General features: G+C 39.7%; 1 protein-coding gene across 1 annotated transcript; it reads right to left on the bottom strand.

Annotated features, from left to right (window-relative positions):
* Positions 1 to 269: 269 nt before the first annotated feature.
* LOC103399111 (histone H2B 1/2-like) lies at positions 270 to 688 on the bottom strand. Its single transcript, XM_008337853.3, has one exon. The coding sequence runs from the start codon at positions 662 to 664 to the stop codon at positions 290 to 292; it is 375 nt and encodes a 124-aa protein (XP_008336075.1). The 5' UTR covers positions 665 to 688; the 3' UTR covers positions 270 to 289.
* Positions 689 to 1,525: the final 837 nt, after the last annotated feature.

Genomic DNA, 1,525 nt, shown 5'->3' with positions numbered 1-1,525 from the left:
GTAGACAAATACAAATATATGGTACTTCGGTACCATATTCGGTATAGGTTTCATCAACAAAATACAAACTAGTTTGGTTGACTGAATTTCTATTAGTTAGGTGATTAAAAAGCAATGTTTGCTATTGTTTTGATAATGAAGACTACCAAATTAGTGATGAACAGCCATGTCAGCACAAGTATCTTATGACGATGTTTAACGATGAATAAACCACGAGGACATGGTCTTTAAGCAGAGTGGGTGGCTCTTAAAAGAGCCGTTGGTTTATAGTTGAAGAGCAGATGACCGTTTACTTGGAGCTGGTGTACTTGGTGACGGCCTTGGTTCCTTCAGACACGGCGTGCTTAGCCAGCTCTCCGGGGAGCAGCAGACGAACGGCGGTCTGGATCTCCCTGGAAGTGATGGTGGAGCGCTTGTTGTAGTGAGCCAGACGGGAAGCCTCAGAAGCGATGCGTTCAAAGATGTCGTTGACGAACGAGTTCATGATTCCCATGGCTTTGGAGGAAATACCGGTGTCAGGATGGACCTGCTTCATCACCTTGTACACGTAGATAGCATAGCTCTCTTTCCTGGTCTTTCTCCTCTTTTTGCCGGTCTTGCTGGCGGTCTTGGTCACGGCTTTCTTGGAGCCCTTCTTCGGTGCAGACTTCGCTGGATCAGGCATTTTCTCTAACGGATGAGTACTGAGACTGAGGCAGAGGCGGGTTCTTTTATAGCAGCTGAATGTAAAACAGACTGTGTCATTTCCCGCTTGTGATTGGCTGAGCTGTCACTCGGGTTACTGAGGGGGTTTCTGTGGCTGAGCGGCCATTGTCCGTTCACTACCTTTAACTCGGTGGTCCGGAACCTTTTCAGCAGAAAGAGCCAAAAAAGTCACATATTTTAAAATGTATTTCTGTGAGAGCCATACATTGTTTTTGCTCTGAATACAACTGAATGTATGAATTTGTAAACCAGACCAATAATAGTATAACACGTTTCTGAAGTATTAAATAAGTTATTAAAATAATTAAAATATATATATATTGTTGTTACACGATCCATACATAAAATACCACTAATGCGACTTCTGGTGCTGCATGGTTTTGATGTGATGTAATGTATGGATTAAAATGTGTAACAAAGTTATAAATATATGGTTCCACTTGCCATACAAAAGAGTTTAATACACATCACGTGATAAGTGTTTTTTTTTATTATTATTATTATTTCTATGGAAATGTAACATGTACTCCTGTCAGAGTGGTATTTTCAAACAAGTGTATTACTTTTAACATCCCAAAACAGTGGATGTTGTCAGTAGGATCTGAACCTGTATATACATATATATATACAGTGATATACACTTAAATGCTGGATAGTCAGTGTGAATGATAGTTGAAGAGGTACACAGTTTTGATCGTTTTTTATGCAATAACCATGTCTATTAGGAGCACTTATGCCAAATAGTGATTTGCGTTATACTGCATTATATATTCAGGAGTAGGAATTATTCTGTAAGGAATTACTCCTGATAGTAATGGGA

This window comes from Cynoglossus semilaevis, unplaced genomic scaffold (assembly GCF_000523025.1).
Source record: "Cynoglossus semilaevis isolate Cse_v1.0 unplaced genomic scaffold, Cse_v1.0 scaffold2277, whole genome shotgun sequence".
Classification (NCBI taxonomy): Eukaryota; Metazoa; Chordata; class Actinopteri; order Pleuronectiformes; family Cynoglossidae; genus Cynoglossus; species Cynoglossus semilaevis.
The sequence above is the reverse complement of the archived record's forward strand: the minus strand, read 5'-3'. Positions and strand labels throughout refer to the sequence as shown.